The sequence below is a fragment of the Tachysurus fulvidraco genome, chromosome 2 (genome assembly GCF_022655615.1).
Source record: "Tachysurus fulvidraco isolate hzauxx_2018 chromosome 2, HZAU_PFXX_2.0, whole genome shotgun sequence".
NCBI classification, from domain to species: domain Eukaryota; kingdom Metazoa; phylum Chordata; class Actinopteri; order Siluriformes; family Bagridae; genus Tachysurus; species Tachysurus fulvidraco.
Window position 1 is genome coordinate 22448326 of NC_062519.1, and position 15963 is coordinate 22464288.

Sequence of the window (15963 nt, forward strand, 5' to 3'; positions counted from 1 at the left end):
TGGCTCACACACAAACTCTACTGGACTGATGCAGGTACTGACTAATCACAGACTAATCAACAATCGCATCAATGAATAAACCCCAATATACACAACTAGTTCATTAGACACTTTCTTTATACCCTGACGCTCAGCTCAGCTCATTAGTGTAATTACGGCTTAGAGGTCATGTGATCTCTGTGATGGCATTTCTCTTCCTCCGTGTTGTCCAAATGTCTTCAGTGCTTTTTCTCAGATGTTTGTTGTTCTCATTGCTCTTCCTTTAAATCCCTGTGTGTGTGTGTGTGTGTGTGTGTGTGTGTGTGTGTGTGTGTGTGTGTGTGTGTGTGTGTGTGTGTGATTCCTGCGTGCTGCTCAGGTACAGATCGCATCGAGGTGTCCAACACGGACGGCAGCATGCGCACGGTGCTCATTTGGGAGAACCTGGATCGACCTCGAGACATCGTGGTGGATCCTATAGGAGGGTAAGGAACCCAAACTGAAACAGAAGGAAATCATGAACGTCTGTTTTCTGTAAATCTGAGGGGATTCACGAGGCTCCGTCTTTTCTCAGGACTGTTTTATTAGATTACTATCAAATGTAGTAGATAAGAGACCGGGACAGAACACAGGTAATATTAACAGTAATTAAGGAATATAGGAAGAGGATAAGACAAAAAAAGAAAAAATTCAAACAATTCCCAGAGACATTTTTAGATTAGATTAAACTTTATTGTCATTACACATCGAAATGCAGTACAAGGCAACAAAATGCATTAATTATGAAAATGATAATAATTTTTTGTGTGTGTGTGTGTGTGTGTATATATATATATATATATATATATTTGGAGAGAGAGAGAGAGATTTATTATTTGTTTATTTTATTTTTGTAGTTTCTTTATTTATATATATATATATATATATATATATATATATATATTCTCGCATATGTATTATATATTTGTCATAACTTAGTTTGATAGATTTAAAATTTAACAGTTTAACAGTATTTGTTTATTTATTTGCTTATTTTTTATTTTTTTATTAAAAATAAATGTTTAACATTAAACGGAATGAATTTAATAATATTTTTAACATCACTTCAGGTACATTTCTGGTCAGTTTGTAATTATTTTTCTGAATATTTCATTAGAAAAATATCCACAATAACTCAGAAAAGCATTCTGGGACGTCATTTATCCCGATGATGTAATAATGATGGTATTTCCCAGACCTTTATGGAGCTCAGGCTGAGCTGTGCTTTTCTTTTGTTTCTTTTAGTTTCATGTACTGGACAGACTGGGGAGCGAACCCTAAAATCGAGCGAGCCGGAATGGACGCGTCCAATCGCATTGTCATCATCTCCACCAACCTGACGTGGCCCAACGGATTAGCGATCGATTACGACACGCGGCGGCTTTACTGGGCCGACGCCGGCATGAAGACCATCGAGTTCGGAAACTTCGACGGCTCGGACAGACAGGTAATTGCCAGCTAGTGCTAATGACTGGTATTAAAGAATATTTAGTGTAACATGGAGACAGATCTGGGAGCGACATGAAGGATTTATGCCTTCAAATGTTCCATCATAGTTATTTAACTATTATTAAAAGTAAAAATATTTTCTTGATGACTCCAAAACGATTTTCCCTTTGAAGGTGCTGATCGGCAGCCAGCTGCCTCATCCGTTTGGTCTCACGCTGCACGGAGACAAGATCTTCTGGACCGACTGGCAGTCCAAGAGCATCGAAAGTGCAGACAAATTGACCGGTTTGGGACGAAGCACGTTAGTGGACAACTTGGAAAACCTCATGGACATCCACATGTTCCACAGACACAGAGAAGCAGGTCAGGAATCTATTATATTTACGTTCTTCTTTACAGTACATTCATTTAATACGAACGTATCTGTGAACATTTCCCGCCGTGTCAGGGTTAGGTATCGGATCGGTATCGGCGCCGATCCAAGCATTTTGAGTGGATCGGGTATCGGTGGTGCGTGACCGATCCAAATCCGATACCCGTGGTCATGGGTATCGCACTTTTCAGAGCGCCGCCACCAGTCGAATCCATTCTTTTTGAGGAATGCCCTAATAGATTAAACTCCATTCTGCTTTTTTACCTACAGCATTGACCACGATGCTGCTTCCTGAAATTCATGGGCGTCGGGACCATTGTGTGTGTGTGAGACAGGACACGCCCACTTTTTATTTACTTCCGACGCCCATGCCCGTGGTGGTTGAATAATGTCAATTAACTAACTATTGCTTGAACTTTATAAGAAAAATACACTTGTATATTAAATTACATTAATGTAAATAAATATAATACATTTTATAGGAAATATGTTGCACAACCGCCTGCGACAGACAGCAAGTTTATCAGGCGTCCTTTCCATTTACCTCAGCGTGTTAAACATGTCGCTCATTTGGGTGCAAGGTTTACTGTTTAATACATTTTACATTGTGTTTCAAGAGTTTTAATATAAGATTCACTTTAAAATATTGTCTTTTCTTCAGAAAATCATTTAATTTAATAATTGCAGTACATATGGTTTTGATTGTTATACCATTAACTGTTAAAAGTTCTGTTTGCTGCTGCTTTAATACTTTTTTTAAGGTTTCTTGTGTTTTCATTTTCCATACAGTAATAAAGGCATTTTTGTATTTCTTTGCCAGAAACAAATGAATCTTAATAACTAAACGAGTTGTTTACATTCTTTAGTTTTAAAGGTAGAAAAGAACACAGGTATCGGATCGGTATCGGCCGATACCGGCAAACTCTGGTATCGGATCGGTATCGGAAGAGAAAAAGTGGTATCGGTACATCCCTAGTCAGGGTCGTGTCTCTGTGCGTATCGTGTCCTCTGTTCAGTAGCTCGGGGTGTAAGTAGGACTCGGTGCCTCGCAGGAATCTCTGTGGCGTTCAGGGTCTCGTTTCTTCGTCTGTGTAACTAATCTACACACACTGTGGCTCCAGGCAAAGAAACGACTCAAATCCTTTCCTGTTTTAGATGGTTCTGCTCTCGTGTGTCGGTTGTGCTGCTGTCCTTCACACGGGTGAGGAAGAAGTCGAGCGATCAGAGAAGACGACTCGAAGGAATAAAAAAACAGAAAACCATGAGATGAACGAAAACCTAGAAAATTATAGATCTAGAAGTTCCAGTATTTCTCTTATACGCCCCGGTATGAATGAATGAATGAATGAATGAATGTAATTATTTATTTGTTTATTTATCCCTCTCCAGTCCAGACCGCGTGCTCGGTGAATAACGGTGGCTGTAGTCATCTGTGTTTATTGGCTCCTGCACCTAAAGGCTCCAGCTGTGCTTGTCCTACTGGAATAAACCTTCAGGTGGACGGAAAAACCTGCACTCCAGGTGAGATGCCGGTGAAGTTTGTTCAAACAATAGATTTATTAAGTGATATATTTGCTCCTGAGGTCAGGTTTTTGTTGGACATACAGGCGTGAGGCTGTGGTTAGTGATTCACTCCATCTTTAATGCAGTTGTTATTGTGGCTTCGTGTTGCTTTGTCTCTCAGACTCCGATATTTAGTTGCAATGACATTATAAATGATGACGGTTTTGTAATTCTAGCTAAATAAAGCTCACAGCTCACAAATAAAGCTCCACTCTGCACTTTCTCTCTCATGTCCAGTCTTTATCTGTGATTTATTCACCACAGGAATGAACAGTTTCCTGATCTTCGCACGGAGGACAGACATTCGGATGGTTTCTCTCGACATCCCGTATTTCGCCGACGTTGTGTTGGCTGTTAACGGCTCCATGAAAAACACCATCGCCATCGGCGTGGATCCCAGAGAGGGTACGTCCTCGTCCTCTTTACCTCAAAACAACAGATTTCCCAAAGGTTATGGCGATGTAGTGAAATTGTGGAAGGTGATGTCCTGCTGTTTGTTTTTGTGTGTGTGTGTGTGTGTGTGTGTGTGTGTGTGTGTGTGTTTGTGTGTGTGTGGGTACAGGTAAAGTGTATTGGTCAGACAGCACATTAAAGAAGATCAGCAGAGCAAACATGAATGGCTCCGGACAGGAGGATGTCATTTCCACTGGTAAGAAACTCTCCTCTCACACGTGCCCCTCTCACACGTGCCCCTCTCACACGTGCCCCTCTCACACGTGCCCCTCTCACACGTGCCCCTCTCACACGTGCTCCCTCACACACGTGCTCCCTCACATGTGCCCCTCTCACACGTGCCCCTCTCACACGTGCCCCTCTCACATGTGCCCCTCTCACACGTGCCCTTCTCACATGTGCCCCTCTCACACGTGCCCCTCTCACATGTGGTCCTCTCACCTGCTCCTCTTACATGTGATCCTCTCACCTGCTTCCCTCGCTCGCGCTCCTCTCACACGCACTTCTCTCTCACTCGCTTCTCTTTCACCTGCTCTTCTTACACGACCCTTCCTTGGAAGCTCACACGAACAGTTTGCCAATGCCCATTTCTCATGTCATCCTCTCGTTTTAGGTCTGATGACGACTGATGGTCTTGCTGTCGACTCAGTAGGAAGGAAGATCTATTGGACTGATACTGGAACCAACCGCATCGAAGTGGCTAATCTGAACGGCTCTATGCGGAAAGTCCTGGTGTGGAGAAACCTGGACAGCCCTCGTGCCATTGCTCTGTATCATGAAATGGGGTAAATCAGATCAGGACCAGTGCACCTGCCTCTCCTCAGTTCACTTCAGCTGTTTATTATGGACCTTAACAATATTCTCTCTCTGATTGTGGTGGAGATGTAGTACGGCTTATTGTGTCCCGTCTGTGTTTGTAGCTTCATGTACTGGACAGACTGGGGTGAGCACGCCAAGCTGGAGCGAGCGGCGATGGACGGATCTGACCGCGTGGTCCTGATCAATAATAATCTGGGCTGGCCGAACGGACTCGCCATAGACAAAGCCGGGTCGCTGCTCCTCTGGGCCGACGCCCACACAGAGGTGAGGGGAAAAACAGCGACCCTCGTTCATCTGTTCTTTATAGCAGATAAAAGCTTAAACAACCTTTAGGTTGATAGTTAAATTAAAACGAATGCTTTTTGTTTGTGTTGTAGCGAATTGAAGCAGCGGATCTGAACGGGTCGAACCGCAGGACGCTGGTCTCTCCGGTTCAGCACCCATACGGCCTTACGCTGCTCGGGCCGCACATCTATTGGACCGACTGGCAGAGTCGCAGCATCCAGAGAGCAGACAAAAACACAGGAGACAACATCATCACCGTCCGATCAAACCTACCCGGGCTCATGGACATCCAGGCCATGGACCGAGACAGACCTCTAGGTAAGGACTGAATCCAGAGGTCAACAGTAACCACAGCTTCTGTAGAATGGTTCATGCAGAGGGAAATATTTATTGCTGTTGTTGTTGTTAATTATTATTATTATAATAATAATAATAATAATAATAATAATAATAATTATTATTATTATTATTATATACTTCTGTAAAGCTGCTTTGAGACAATGTGAAGTGTTAAAAGCGCTATACAAAGAAATTGAAAATGAATAAATTGCTAATAAATGAAATAAAATGCCATGTCATTTATTTTCTTTGTCAGGTTTTAATCGCTGTGGTCGGAATAACGGCGGCTGTTCCCACCTGTGTCTGCCGCGGCCAAACGGCACGTCCTGCGCTTGCCCTACTGGCATCGTGCTGAAGAGTGACGGCAGGTCATGTGACGACGTTCCCGAGTCTTACCTGCTTTTCTCCAACCGTGTCAGCGTGCGTCGCATATCCCTGGACACCAACGACCACACGGACGTCCACATCCCCGTCCCCGAGCTGCACAACGTCATCTCGCTCGACTACGACAGCGTGCAGGGCAAACTGTACTACACCGACGTCTCTCTGGACGTCATCAGGTACTTGTGATACTACTGATACTGACCTTATAGTATCTCCAGTCATCATCAGGGGGTCAATAAATCATGTCAGTAAACTCCTGCTGTTTTTCAGACGGGTGAATTTGGATGGGAGCGGGATGGAGACGGTGGTCAGTCAGGGTCTGAAGACTACAGACGGCCTGGCAGTCGACTGGGTGGCCAGGAACATGTACTGGACCGACACGGGTCGAAACACCATTGAGGTTTCCAGACTGGACGGATCAGCACGAAAAATCCTGATCAACAACAGCCTGGATGAGCCGAGAGCCATCGCCGTGTTCCCCAGTAAAGGGTGAGAACATCAGCCTGTGTCCTGTGTTTATTATCTGTCGTTATTCATGTTTAACGTGTTTTCTTCCCTGCTGTTGTCACCCAATCAGAACACAGTGTTTGTTACATGCTGTAGGAGCCCAATCCCTAATGGTGACTGGATTATCTGTGATTTTTTTTTGTAGGTATTTGTTCTGGACAGACTGGGGTCACATTGCTAAAATCGAACGCGCTAATCTGGATGGTTCGGACCGGAAAGTTCTGATCAACACGGACCTCGGCTGGCCGAACGGACTCACACTCGATTATGACACTCGCAGGTGAGAAACGGGAAGACTGCATGTACATGTTATGTTTATTTACATCACAATGCAAATAAACAAGATGTTGTTTAGGACGAAGCCATGTAGGCAGCATTTTTGGCAGCAGTGTTTCTTCAAGAGCTAACAGTGTTTATAAAGCTGAACTATGTTTTTATTCAGCTGAGAAGTGTGAGTGGAAACAAACTGTACCTTATCTGTTCCCGTTCTGCATTCAGTAGAGCATCTGAGTGAGGCAGCGAGTCAGTGAATCAGCGAGTCAGTTGGTCATTGAGTCCTCCATTGAGTTTGTGGCACATCTTACTGTGTGTGCGTGTGTGTGTGTGTGCGTGTGTATGTAGGATCTTCTGGGTGGACGCACATCTGGACCGCATAGAAAGTTCCGACCTGAGCGGCAAACTGCGCCAAGTCCTGGTCACTCCTGTATCACACCCGTTTGCTCTCACTCAGGTAACCTTCTTCTTCATCATCTTCACCTCCCTCCCACTCACTCAATCACTTACTCGTTCCTCACCAGTCTTCCACTTACTCCCTCAAATCCTCCACTCATTCTTCTCATTTCTCACCCCTAACATCACCGTCTCCTTCACACCCATCCATCTCTGACCCTCCTTTTTCCTCCCCATCCTCTTTGCTCTCTCCTTTTCCCTCCATCTTCCTCTCTCCTCTGTGCCCAGCTGAAGCCGGTTTCCTCTCCTCTAATCCCTTTCTCCCGCATCTCGCAGCAAGACCGCTGGATCTACTGGACAGACTGGCAAACCAAATCAATCCAGCGAGTGGACAAACACACGGGCCGCAACAAGGAGACGGTGCTCGCTAATGTAGAGGGGTTAATGGACATAATAGTGGTGACACCAAACCGGCAGTCTGGTAAGAGCACATCGAAGAGCAAGTTGTTTTGATTTGATTACAACATTTTTTTGTGAGTCCTTGAAATGAAGGAGCCACAAGTTAAGACCAATTATATATGAATCATTTACAGTCGACTCAGTAAAAATCCGGAGTAGGATTAAAATGTGTGCTGTGTTCAGTGCTATCAGCTGTTGTTCTGAATGCAGTTCTTATTTCGGACCCCTGAAATATATAACGCATAGATTCATGTCCTTAATCACTTAATCTTGTCTTCGTGCTCCATCTTCTTCTCCTTTTTTACCAAAAGTTCTGCTATTCGTTCAGCGAGTCAGTCACCGAATCAGACTGGGGATCAGTCACGGGTCTAATTCGCCTCGTAGGCAGCAGATCGGTGCCACTGGTCAGATTTGAAAACCTCTGTGGTGTGTAGTGTGTGACTGAGCAGCGTGTGCTCTCGCTCTCGCCCTCTTCTGTTAGGCACTAATCACTGCGGAGTGAATAACGGTGGCTGTACGCACCTCTGCTTCGCCAAGTCCAACGGGTTTGTGTGCGCGTGTCCAGACGAGCCGGACGAGCGGCCGTGCTCCACCAGTGAGTTTCTCACACGCACACGCACACGCACACACACACACACACACACACTATATAGTACTAATCATAAGAAGCAGAGATATACAGAAGTGTAACACAGTAACGTGTTAAAAGTTTTTATTGCACCGTTTCCGTCTCTTACAGTTGCCGGTTACGTTCCCGTCGGGCCGAACAAAGTGACCGCCGGCACTCAAGCTCCTAACAAACGCGTAAAACAGCCAACAGTCAAACCTCCGCAGGGTCGACCTGCACAGAAGTGAGTGTACTACAGCACTAAAGCTCACAGTCTTAAATACTCACTATGAAGGATTTTTTTGCTGTTCCAGTTTACTAACACACACACACACGCACACACACACACGATATTTTCCTCCAGCTGTACAGAGAAAAGCGGCGTCGTGGTCGACTGCATTCAGACCAACGTAGTGTCCGCGCCTCACGGTACGAGATCTGTTTACCTAGTATACAGTGTTTAACTGGCTGCTCCATGCAGAAGGATAAACACGTTTGTCTTTATCGCTGAAACAGGTGAAGGCCTTCACATCAGCTATGTGATCGGGGGAGCGCTGACGGTGCTGGCCATCCTCATCCTCATCGCCGTCTTCATCATTTACAGGTGCGTCGGTTCACCGATATAGCTATAATTCCTGGACTCGTCACACACCTGCGCATGAGATGATACTCACAATTCTCTTTTTTTTTTTGTTTTGTTTTTTTTTTGTCTGATTGATAACTTTTTATCCTCAGGCACAAAAAATCCAAGTTTGCCGATCCCGGAGTGAGCAACCTGACGTACAGTAATCCCTCCTACAGGACGTCAACACAGGAAGTGAAAATAGAGACCGTGCAGAAACCACCGATATACAACCAGCTACGATATAAAAAAGAGGTTCGATTTGTTGCTTCTTTCCTTTCTGTTTCACATTAAACACTCGGTCGCTAGCAGCTCGACCACTTTCTCACCTCCGTTCGCATTGTTTCGACTCCACCCCTCTCGCGCCGTCTCTCTTCTGATTGGCTGCTGGCTCACACCCCCGTCACCGTGTAGTCAGGCTGCTTTGGTGCTGGAGTACGCAGTCGTGTGTATGATGTAGACGTAGAGATTTTGTGAGTTAAAATGCTCTGAGGTCGTCAAAGCGGCTCTCAGCAGCTCAGGAGCATCACTGCGTTCCGTCTGCACGTCTCTGTTCAGTAACTCGCTCATCATACACACTGCAGCTTTAAGTTCACATAATATCAGTACTGCAATCCGTAGCTTTGCTTTTTTCAGCTTTTACCTTTTATATTTGTATGAATTCTTTATACAAACTGGATTGTGAACGTTAACAGTGTCTGTTATTGTTTTACTGTTGTTTTAATAAATATAACGTTTGTTAGTGCTGTAAACTTTACGCTCGTCAGTTAATCTGTTCTTCTTTCCTTCACTCTTTCTTCACTACAGCTTTCTCACCCATACAACTCCCTCTCTCCCTTCATCTTCTAATTCACTCTTTGCCTTTCTCCGAAATGGCGGCAAATGAAGGTAGTTAAACAGCATGACAGGCTGGTGTTGGGATGAAACAGACATCTTGTTGAAACCAGAGTTCAGTTCTAGCTCAAAATTGTGTGTGTGTGTGTGTGTGTGGGGCTGTGCGCTTGTGTGTGGGGCTGTGCGCTTGTGTGTGTGTTTGTGCGCGTCTGTGTGTGTTTGTGCGCGTCTGTGTGTGTTTGTGCGCGTCTGTGTGTGTTTGTGCGCGTCTGTGTGTGTTTGTGCGCGTCTGTGTGTGTTTGTGCGCGTCTGTGTGTGTTTGTGCGCGTCTGTGTGTGTTTGTGCGCGTCTGTGTGTGTTTGTGCGCGTCTGTGTGTGTTTGTGTGCGTCTGTGTGTGTGTGTTTGTGCGCATCTGTGTGTGTTTGTGCGCGTCTGTCTGTTTGTGGGCATCTGTGTGTTTGTGCGCTTGTGTGTGTGTGTGTTTGTGCGCATCTGTGTGTGTGTGTTTGTGCGCGTCTGTGTGTGTTTGTGCGCATCTGTGTGTGTGTGTTTGTGCACGTCTGTGTGTGTTTGTGCACGTCTGTCTGTTTGTGGGCATCTGTGTGTGTGTGTTTGTGGGCAACTGTGTGTTTGTGTGCGTCTGTGTGTTTGTGTGCGTCTGTGTGTTTGTGTGCGTCTGTGTGTTTGTGTGCGTCTGTGTGTTTGTGTGCGTCTGTGTGTTTGTGTGCGTCTGTGTGTTTGTGTGCGTCTGTGTGTTTGTGTGCGTCTGTTTGTTTGTGTGCGTCTGTGTGTTTGTGTGCGTCTGTGTGTTTGTGTGCGTCTGTGTGTTTGTGCGCGTCTGTGTGTTTGTGCGCGTCTGTGTGTTTGTGCGCGTCTGTGTGTTTGTGCGCGTCTGTGTGTTTGTGCGCGTCTGTGTGTTTGTGCGCGTCTGTGTGTTTGTGGGCGTCTGTGTGTTTGTGCGCGTCTGTGTGTTTGTGCGCGTCTGTGTGTTTGTGCGCGTCTGTGTGTTTGTGCGCGTCTGTGTGTTTGTGCGCGTCTGTGTGTTTGTGGGCATCTGTGTGTTTGTGCGCGTCTGTGTGTTTGTGGGCATCTGTGTGCGCGCGTCTGTTTGTTTGTGTGCGTCTGTGTGTTTGTGTGCGTCTGTGTGTTTGTGTGCGTCTGTGTGTTTGTGCGCGTCTGTTTGTTTGTGCGCGTCTGTGTGTTTGTGGGCATCTGTGTGCGCGCGTCTGTTTGTTTGTGTGCGTCTGTGTGTTTGTGTGCGTCTGTGTGTTTGTGTGCGTCTGTGTGTTTGTGGGCGTCTGTTTGTTTGTGTGCGTCTGTGTGTTTGTGTGCGTCTGTGTGTTTGTGCGCGTCTGTGTGTTTGTGTGCGTCTGTGTGTTTGTGTGCGTCTGTTTGTTTGTGGGCGTCTGTTTGTTTGTGTGCGTCTGTGTGTTTGTGGGCGTCTGTTTGTCTGTGTGCGTCTGTGTGTTTGTGTGCGTCTGTGTGTTTGTGTGCGTCTGTGTGTTTGTGTGCGTCTGTTTGTTTGTGTGCGTCTGTGTGTTTGTGGGCGTCTGTTTGTTTGTGCGCGTCTGTGTGTTTGTGCGCGTCTGTGTGTTTGTGTGCGTCTGTGTGTTTGTGGGCATCTGTGTGTGCGCGTCTGTGTGTTTGTGGGCGTCTGTGTGTTTGTGCGCGTCTGTGTGTTTGTGCGCGTCTGTGTGTTTGTGCGCGTCTGTGTGTTTGTGTGCGTCTGTGTGTTTGTGCGCGTCTGTGTGTTTGTGTGCGTCTGTGTGTTTGTGGGCATCTGTGTGTGCGCGTCTGTTTGTTTGTGGGCGTCTGTGTGTTTGTGCGCGTCTGTGTGTTTGTGCGCGTCTGTGTGTTTGTGTGCGTCTGTGTGTTTGTGCGCGTCTGTGTGTTTGTGTGCGTCTGTGTGTTTGTGTGCGTCTGTGTGTTTGTGTGCGTCTGTGTGTTTGTGCGCGTCTGTGTGTTTGTGTGCGTCTGTGTGTTTGTGTGCGTCTGTGTGTTTGTGTGCGTCTGTGTGTTTGTGTGCGTCTGTGTGTTTGTGGGCGTCTGTTTGTTTGTGTGCGTCTGTGTGTTTGTGTGCGTCTGTGTGTTTGTGCGCGTCTGTGTGTTTGTGTGCGTCTGTGTGTTTGTGTGCGTCTGTTTGTTTGTGGGCGTCTGTTTGTTTGTGTGCGTCTGTGTGTTTGTGGGCGTCTGTTTGTCTGTGTGCGTCTGTGTGTTTGTGTGCGTCTGTGTGTTTGTGTGCGTCTGTGTGTTTGTGTGCGTCTGTTTGTTTGTGTGCGTCTGTGTGTTTGTGGGCGTCTGTTTGTTTGTGCGCGTCTGTGTGTTTGTGCGCGTCTGTGTGTTTGTGTGCGTCTGTGTGTTTGTGGGCATCTGTGTGTGCGCGTCTGTTTGTTTGTGGGCGTCTGTGTGTTTGTGCGCGTCTGTGTGTTTGTGCGCGTCTGTGTGTTTGTGCGCGTCTGTGTGTTTGTGTGCGTCTGTGTGTTTGTGCGCGTCTGTGTGTTTGTGTGCGTCTGTGTGTTTGTGGGCATCTGTGTGTGCGCGTCTGTTTGTTTGTGGGCGTCTGTGTGTTTGTGCGCGTCTGTGTGTTTGTGCGCGTCTGTGTGTTTGTGCGCGTCTGTGTGTTTGTGCGCGTCTGTGTGTTTGTGTGCGTCTGTTTGTTTGTGTGCGTCTGTGTGTTTGTGTGCGTCTGTGTGTTTGTGGGCGTCTGTGTGTTTGTGGGCGTCTGTTTGTCTGTGTGCGTCTGTGTGTCTGTGTGCGTCTGTGTGTTTGTGTGCGTCTGTGTGTTTGTGTGCGTCTGTGTGTTTGTGTGCGTCTGTGTGTTTGTGTGCGTCTGTGTGTTTGTGCGCGTCTGTGTGTTTGTGCGCGTCTGTGTGTTTGCGGGCGTCTGTGTGTTTGTGGGCGTCTGTTTGTTTGTGCGCGTCTGTGTGTTTGTGGGCGTCTGTGTGTTTGTTGGCGTCTGTGTGTTTGTGTGCGTCTGTGTGTTTGTGCGCGTCTGTGTGTTTGTGGGCGTCTGTTTGTTTGTGCGCGTCTGTGTTTTTGTGCGCGTCTGTGTGTTTGTGCGCGTCTGTGTGTTTGTGCGCGTCTGTGTGTTTGTGCGCGTCTGTGTGTTTGTGCGCGTCTGTGTGTTTGTGCGCGTCTGTGTGTTTGTGCGCGTCTGTGTGTTTGTGGGCGTCTGTGTGTTTGTGGGGCATCTGTGTGTTTGTGCCGTCTGTGTGTTTGTGGGGCGTCTGTGTGTTTGTGTGCGTCTGTGTGTTTGGTGGGCGTCTGTTGTTTGTGTGCGTCGTGTGTTTGTGGCGCGTCTGTGTGTTTGGTGTGCGTCTGTGTGTTTGTGTGCGTCTGTGTGTTTGTGTGCGTCTGTGTGTTTGTTGCGCGTCTGTGTGTTTGTGGCGATCTGTGTGTTTGTGCGCGTCTGTGTGTTTGTGGCGCTCTGTAGTGTTGTGTGCGCGTCGGTGTGTTTTGTGGCGTCTGTGTGTTTGTGGGCGTCTGTGTGTTTGTGTGCTTCTGTGTGTTTTGTGTGCGTCTGTGTGTTTGTGGCGTCTGTGTGTTTGTGGGCGATCTGTGTGTTTGTGGGCATTGTTTGTGCGCGTCTGTGTGGTTTGTTTGTGCGCGTCTGTGTGTTTGTGCGCGTCTGTGTGTTTGGTGCGCGTCTGTGTTTTGTGCGCGTCTGTGTGTTTGTGCGCGTCTGTGTGTTTGTGGGCGTCTGGTTTTGTGGGGTCTGTGTGTTTGTGGGCGTCTGTTTGTTTGTGCGCGTCTGTGTGTTGTGCGCGTCTGTTTGTTGTGCGCGTTCTGTGTGTTTGTTGTGCGCGTCTGGTGTGTTGTGCGCGTCTGTGTGTTTGTGCGCGTCTGTGTGTTTGTGCGCGTCTGTGTGTTTGTGGGCGTCTGTTTGTTTGTGCGCGTCTGTGTGTTTGTGTGCGTCTGTGTGTTTGTTGGCGTCTGTGTGTTTGTTGGCGTCTGTGTGTTTGTGCGCGTCTGTGTGTTTGTGCGCGTCTGTGTGTTTGTGGGCGTCTGTGTGTTTGTGCGCGTCTGTGTGTTTGTGGGCGTCTGTGTGTTTGTGCGCGTCTGTGTGTTTGTGCGCGTCTGTGTGTTTGTGCGCGTCTGTGTGTTTGTGCGCGTCTGTGTGTTTGTGCGCGTCTGTGTGTTTGTGCGCGTCTGTGTGTTTGTGGGCGTCTGTTTGTTTGTGCGCGTCTGTGTGTTTGTGCGCGTCTGTGTGTTTGTGCGCGTCTGTGTGTTTGTGCGCGTCTGTGTGTTTGTGCGCGTCTGTGTGTTTGTGCGCGTCTGTGTGTTTGTGCGCGTCTGTGTGTTTGTGGGCATCTGTGTGTTTGTGCGCGTCTGTGTGTTTGTGGGCATCTGTGTGTGCGCGTCTGTGTGTTTGTGTGCGTCTGTGTTTTTGTGTGCGTCTGTGTGTGTGTCTGTGTGCCATGTGCGTGTGTGTGTGTCTGTGTGCCGTGCGCGCGTGTGCGTGTGTGTGTGTGTGTGTGTGTGTGTGAGTGTGTGTGTGAGTGTGTTTTAATGATATTTAACATTGTGTAAATGAGTTTATAAACACAGATGTATGAGTTTTCTGAATGTTACTAATTAAACATCTCACTACAGATTTAACGTCACTGAGCAGCTGAGTGTAAACACTGTGTGTAGAAATGTTCAAATAATCTAATGAAAATACGGCTTCATTTCTCAAACTAACCAGCTTTACTTAAATATAAGGTTGTGTGTGTGTGTGTGTGTATGTGTGTTGGCAGGAGGGCAGTTACACCAATGAGAAGATCCGTATCGTGGAGGGGGTGTGTCTTCTCTCAGGGGAGGAGCTTTACTGGGAGGATCTGAAGCAGCTAAAAGTGTGTCGCGGAGGCACGTTTAAAACCTGCATGCGCACCGACACCGTATCTTTACAGGCAAGCTCCGCCTCCCTCCAGGCAAGCTCCGCCTCTTTGGACGACACAGAGACTGAACAGCTGCTTCAAGGCGACCAATCAGAATGCTCGAGTCTGAACACTGCCCCCGTAACCACGCCCAAACGCCACAGCACTCTCCCTGACACAGGCTGGGTCCCAAATCGCAAACCCTCAACTGAGAGCGAAGTGTAAAGCCCACACACCCACACACCCACACACACCCACACACCCACACACACACACACACACACACACACACACACACACACACACACACACACACACACACACACACACAGGCCCACCATAAAGTATCTTCAGTGGACGGACAATGCTGACTAGTACAGAGAAATACGAACAATGCAAAAGAGCAACACAGACAATTTAAGAGATATGGATATAACAGTATACTGAGAACTATTTGTGTTTTTTTTGTAAACAAAGACAGATTTTTTGTGTAAAAAGTGACGTGCTTTTTCTTTTAACGGTTGCTGCGACCTCCCGTCACTCATCTTACCTTTACCAATTTTATTTATCTAAATATTATCGTTAGTTCTTAAAGTGCTAAAACTGCTAAAGGCCTCACGGGACTCGGACGAACGACTGCGCCCAAGTACCGAGCGCCGTCCTGGTGCTTTCTGAACCTCCTGAGTGAGAGAGAGACGAACACAAACCGCCTCATGATGAATACGTTGCTTCCTTTTGCTCGTCATCTGTCTCCGAGTTTGAATGTTTTACTTTTTTTTTTTTTTTAATGTACTTGACTGACTGTTAAAACAGAGGAACAGCTCAGTCAGAATTGATTCTCTCTCTCACACACACACACACACACACGCACAATCCATGAGTACCATTTCTTTTTGTCCTCATCTGATTTGAAAAACCCAAAGGTTATTTCCTGAGATCATGAAGCAGCCACACAAAACCATCACATCAGTGCGATCCTGCAGCTAGCATGCATCACTGTGTTCATTCAATCTGGCTGCGCGAGAGGTTCCAATAATTTAAACAATTTCTGTTTGAAATAGAGACGTGGCCAAAAATATTGGGTTTAATTACAGTGTGTAAAACCAGCTAATATCATGAGACCAGCACAGAAATAAATTGAAATAGTCCCGTGGGCTCAGAGCCAGACGACTAGCGGATCCATTTTGTCCAAGCTGGAGGTCAAAAATCCATGGAGGATTTGATCTAAACTAAATCATCAAGATGCACAACCATTTTAAGTATTGTGTGAGGATTATTTTTTTAGTCATTTCATTTCAGTTTAGCACTAGTACAAAATACTGTATTACACACACACACACACACACACACACACACACACCCAAAGCTGTACGAATGAAGTGAACATGCTCTATGATGATGATGTTTTCTTCACTGCATATTTATGTTTCTGGAGTTGTGTTTGGAGCACACAGTGCACCACAACACTTTTTATTTTTCAATGAATGGACTGACACAAACACACACAGTATTCTATAGATCAGTGATGCATTGAAGTTCAGTTCTCAAGTTTCAGCACAATGCTGATTTGCTGCTACCCCACACACACACACACACACACACACACACACACACAGAGGGCATGTGCCAGTAACGGGTGTTATTTCAGTACACTGTAATATTCCTTACAGTATTTCTCCCTAGACGACTGACACCGCTCTCCCCAGCAGGGTTTACTCAGGT

General features: G+C 46.7%; 1 protein-coding gene across 5 annotated transcripts in view; it reads left to right on the forward strand.

The window, feature by feature from the left end:
• Positions 1-15406, forward strand: part of lrp4 (low density lipoprotein receptor-related protein 4) — a 79025-nt gene extending 63619 nt beyond the window's left edge. For 3 of the 5 annotated variants that reach the window (XM_027152175.2, XM_027152176.2, XM_047802886.1), the window contains 21 exons: positions 1-34; positions 359-464; positions 1264-1465; positions 1641-1830; positions 3230-3361; positions 3668-3808; positions 3966-4052; positions 4470-4641; positions 4777-4939; positions 5053-5278; positions 5556-5859; positions 5954-6172; positions 6336-6470; positions 6812-6920; positions 7148-7340; positions 7800-7913; positions 8058-8169; positions 8290-8354; positions 8442-8529; positions 8661-8802; positions 14122-15406. The exon at positions 1-34 is cut by the window's left edge and continues 48 nt beyond it. In XM_027152175.2, coding sequence (XP_027007976.2) covers positions 1-34; positions 359-464; positions 1264-1465; positions 1641-1830; positions 3230-3361; positions 3668-3808; positions 3966-4052; positions 4470-4641; positions 4777-4939; positions 5053-5278; positions 5556-5859; positions 5954-6172; positions 6336-6470; positions 6812-6920; positions 7148-7340; positions 7800-7913; positions 8058-8169; positions 8290-8354; positions 8442-8529; positions 8661-8802; positions 14122-14466 — 3279 coding nt within the window. In that variant the 3' untranslated portion in view covers positions 14467-15406. Of the gene's footprint in view, positions 35-358; positions 465-1263; positions 1466-1640; positions 1831-3229; positions 3362-3667; positions 3809-3965; positions 4053-4469; positions 4642-4776; positions 4940-5052; positions 5279-5555; positions 5860-5953; positions 6173-6335; positions 6471-6811; positions 6921-7147; positions 7341-7799; positions 7914-8057; positions 8170-8289; positions 8355-8441; positions 8530-8660; positions 8803-9354; positions 9436-14121 lie in introns of all 5 variants that reach the window. The other 2 variants (XM_027152178.2, XM_027152177.2) reach the window with 2 other exon arrangements.
• The last annotated feature ends 557 nt before the right edge of the window (positions 15407-15963 follow it).